Source organism: Vitis vinifera, chromosome 19 (assembly GCF_030704535.1).
Source record: "Vitis vinifera cultivar Pinot Noir 40024 chromosome 19, ASM3070453v1".
NCBI classification, from domain to species: domain Eukaryota; kingdom Viridiplantae; phylum Streptophyta; class Magnoliopsida; order Vitales; family Vitaceae; genus Vitis; species Vitis vinifera.
Window position 1 is genome coordinate 11,057,006 of NC_081823.1, and position 3,751 is coordinate 11,060,756.

At 35.1% G+C, this 3,751-nt stretch overlaps 1 protein-coding gene across 1 annotated transcript; it reads right to left on the minus strand.

The window, feature by feature from the left end:
* Positions 1–2,275: 2,275 nt before the first annotated feature.
* LOC104877680 (uncharacterized) lies at positions 2,276–2,713 on the minus strand. Its single transcript, XM_010646451.2, has one exon. It carries the CDS (start codon positions 2,711–2,713, stop codon positions 2,276–2,278), a length of 438 nt encoding a protein of 145 aa, XP_010644753.2.
* Between the last annotated feature and the right edge of the window lie 1,038 nt (positions 2,714–3,751).

The following is a 3,751-nucleotide window of genomic DNA, read 5'->3' on the forward strand; positions in this document are numbered from 1 at the left end:
ATACACCGGTCAATGGTGTTTTCCTTAAATCCAAAGGAAGTAATAGTATCATTGAATTTAAGATACCATTGTCTAGAAGCTTGTTTAAGTTCATATATTGACTTATTTAATTTGAAAACCATTTGTTCTTTTCTCTTTATGGAGAAACCTTTAGGTTGATCCATATAAACCTTTTCTTCTAAACTCCCATTAAGAAAAACAGTTTTCACATCCATTTGGTGTAGCTCTAAATCAAAATGAGCAACTAAAGCCATAATGATTCTAAGTGAGTCTTTCTTGGATACAGGAGAGAAGGTCTCCTTATAATTAATACCCCATTTTTGAGTGAAACCTTTGGCCACAAGTTTGGCTTTATGTCGTTCAATATTGCCTTTTGAGTCGCGTTTGGTCTTAAAGACCCATTTACAACTAACTGCATTATATCCTTAAGGCAATTCGACAAGTTCCCAGACTTTGTTTTGATCCATTGATTTCAACTCATCATTCATGGCATCAATCCATTTATTAGAATCACTACAGCCAATGGCTTGTGAAAATGAAACCGGGTCTTTACTTGTCCCAATATCATAATTAGATTCTTGTAAATAAACTACATAATCATCAGAAATAACAGGTCTACATTCTCTTTGAGACCATCTTAATGTTGATTGTTGTGGTTCTTCCATAATTGGTTCAATTGTAATAATCTCATTAGAGAGTGATTGATCATTAATTTGTTGTTCAACATTGTAAAAAGATTTTACAATTGTAGGAACAACAATTTCTTTAGAAGTTATGGGTAGTGGGACTTGCACCTTAACTTCTTGAATATTTGTTTTTTTTGTAATTGATCACTCCTACGCATTTCACCATTCTCAATGAATCTGACATTACCCGTTTCAACAATTTTCGTACTATGATTAGGACAATAAAACCTATACCCTTGGGATTTCATTGGATAGCTAATAAAGTAACCACTAATGGTTTTGAAATCCAATTTCTTTTCATGTGGATTATAAATCCTAACCTCCGCTAGGCAACCCTAAATGTGCAAGTGCCTTAAACTTGGTTTCCTTTTTGTCCACAGTTCAAAAGGAGTCTTTGGAGCTATTTTAGTAGGAACCCTATTCAATAAATAAACAACAGCCTTAAGGGCTTCCATCCATAATGAAATGGGTAAAGAGGAATTACTTAACATACTCCTAACCATATCCATCAATGTACGATTACGCCTTTTAGCCACTCCATTTTTCTGAGGCATACCTGGCATAGTGTATTGTGCACATATACCATGCTTTTCTAGGAGTTTAGCAAATGGGCCAGGGCGTTGACCCAATCCATCATATCTACCGTAATATTCACCACCTCTATTTGATTTGATAATTTTCACCATTTTATCTAATTGCCTTTCAACCTCAACAATGTACACCCCTAGGGCATCCACCGTTTGAGATTTTTCATGCAATAAATAGATATAACAATAACGTGAAAAATCATCAATGAAAGTGATAAAATATTTTTCTTTACCAAAAGGGGCAGTTTAGACGATTTCAAGAAGTTTTCCACTTCTTGTAGCACCCTTCTTTGTATGTTTGGTTTGTTTTCCCTTAATACAATCCAAACACACATCGAGATCAGTAAAATCTAGGTTAGGCAAAATCCCATCTTTCACTAATCTCTTCATTCTTTATTTGGATATATGACCCAAACGTCTGTGCCACAAGTAAGAAGAACTTTCATTGATCAGGTTACGTTTAGTTCCAACATTATGATACAGAGTTAGAAGGCTTTCAACAAAACGACTATTAAGATTCAATTTATACAAACCATCACATAAACTATCGGAACCAATAAAAGAAGAATTTTTAAACAAACTAAATCTTCTATTACGAAATGAAAAGGAATATCCTTCAAGATCGAGTTTAGGCATAGAAACCAAATTACGAGAAATAGAAGGAACATAAAGAGTTTGAAACAAATCTAGATAACAATCAATGTCTAGAAATAAATGAAATGTCCTAGTAGCAACCACTGGAACTTTGACTCCATTTCCCACAACTATGGAACTTTCATTTTGGTTTAAAGTCTGGATTGCAAGGAAGCCCTGCATCGAATTAGAAACATGAACAGTGGAACTTGAGTCAATCCACCAAGTATTAGAAGGAACTTCAGTAAGATTTGATTCGAAACATACGTGAGCTAAAGGCTCACCTTTCTTCTCAAACCATGCCCTACATTTGTGGCAATCTCTCTGAACATGCCCAAACTTCTTACAGAAATGACACTTGATATTGTTTTATCTTCTTTCATGAGCCTCTATTCCTTGAGGAGGCCCATTGATCTTAGGTGGTTCTGCCCTTTTGCCCTTCTTAGGTTTCTTCCACTTGTTACTGGCTCCTTTACTTATAAGGTGAATTGAATGATGTCCTTGTTGCTTAAGTCTTGTCTCTTCTTGAACAAGCATACTGGCCAATTCATTTACATTCCACTTGTCCATAATAGTGTTGTAATGAATTTGAAATGGCCCATATTGAAGAGGCAAGGAGTTCAAAATAAATTGAACAAGAAAAGACTCATCCACATTTATCCCAAGAGCCTTCAGTTTAGCAGCTAGATTTGACATCTCAAGGATGTGCTCATGCATCCCATGAGTACCATCAAACTTCATGGTGGTGAGTTCAACCATTAATGTCCCAACAAGAGACTTGTCAGCTGAACGAAAACGTTCTTCCATGGTCTTAAAAAATTCCTTAGCAGTGTCACGTTCAGGAAGTGTTGACTTAATGTTGTTTGCTATACTCATTCGCATAAACATAATGCTCAATATGTTCGATCTTTCCCAAGAATGACTTAAAGTTTTTTCTTCCGCGCTACTTTCCTCAGTAATAGCAGGTGGTTTCTCAGTCCGAAGTGCCAAATCAGATCCAGTACACCTAGGTGAAATTGGACTTGCTCAGACCAGTATGAGAAATTTGTTCCATTAAGGATTGGAACAGATGAAGCGTGCGAATGAAGCGAAACAGGAACTAAAACTGCAATTAAATATATGCTCACACATTAATTCTTTGAATTAAATAATAAATAATAAATAATAAATAGTACTACTATAACACATCTTTGGATGAAAATTACAGCATACAAAATTAAACTTTTGACTATTATGGTGATTCCCTTTCACCTATCAAAAAATAATTAATAATGTATCCATAATCCGATAGGTCCGTTACCTTTGGGTATCCGATTCCAACTCTCAATTAAGGGTACACATTAATTATTTTACCTCAGTATATTAATCACAAGAAAAGTGGTGCTTGTTTGGGCCAAGCCAAAATATTCTCATGATCAAAGATATAGGTTTGGATGATCAATGTGCAAGTCTCTGAAAAGAGAGACCGACCACTTTATTCCACATGTCTCATTTGACATAAACCTATACTCAGCTTCAGGGGAGAACCTAGACGTTATGTGTTGTCACTTTGATTTCCAAGACACCTAGGAGTCTCTAATAAACACATAGAAGCTACTAATAGATTTTCTATTATTTGGACAAGAAGCCTAATCAAAATCTATAAATCCTTTCAAATCAACTAATGATGTACATGCATGAAAAGAAAAGGCCTTGTCCTACATTTACTCTTGACATATTGAAGTACATAGTGAATTACTTGAAAATGAGGTGTCTATGGCTTTGCAAGAAATTGAACTAGGTGATTCACAAAGTAAGATAGATTAGATCTGATCTTGTTATAGTGTGATCCAAGAGTTTTCCAAT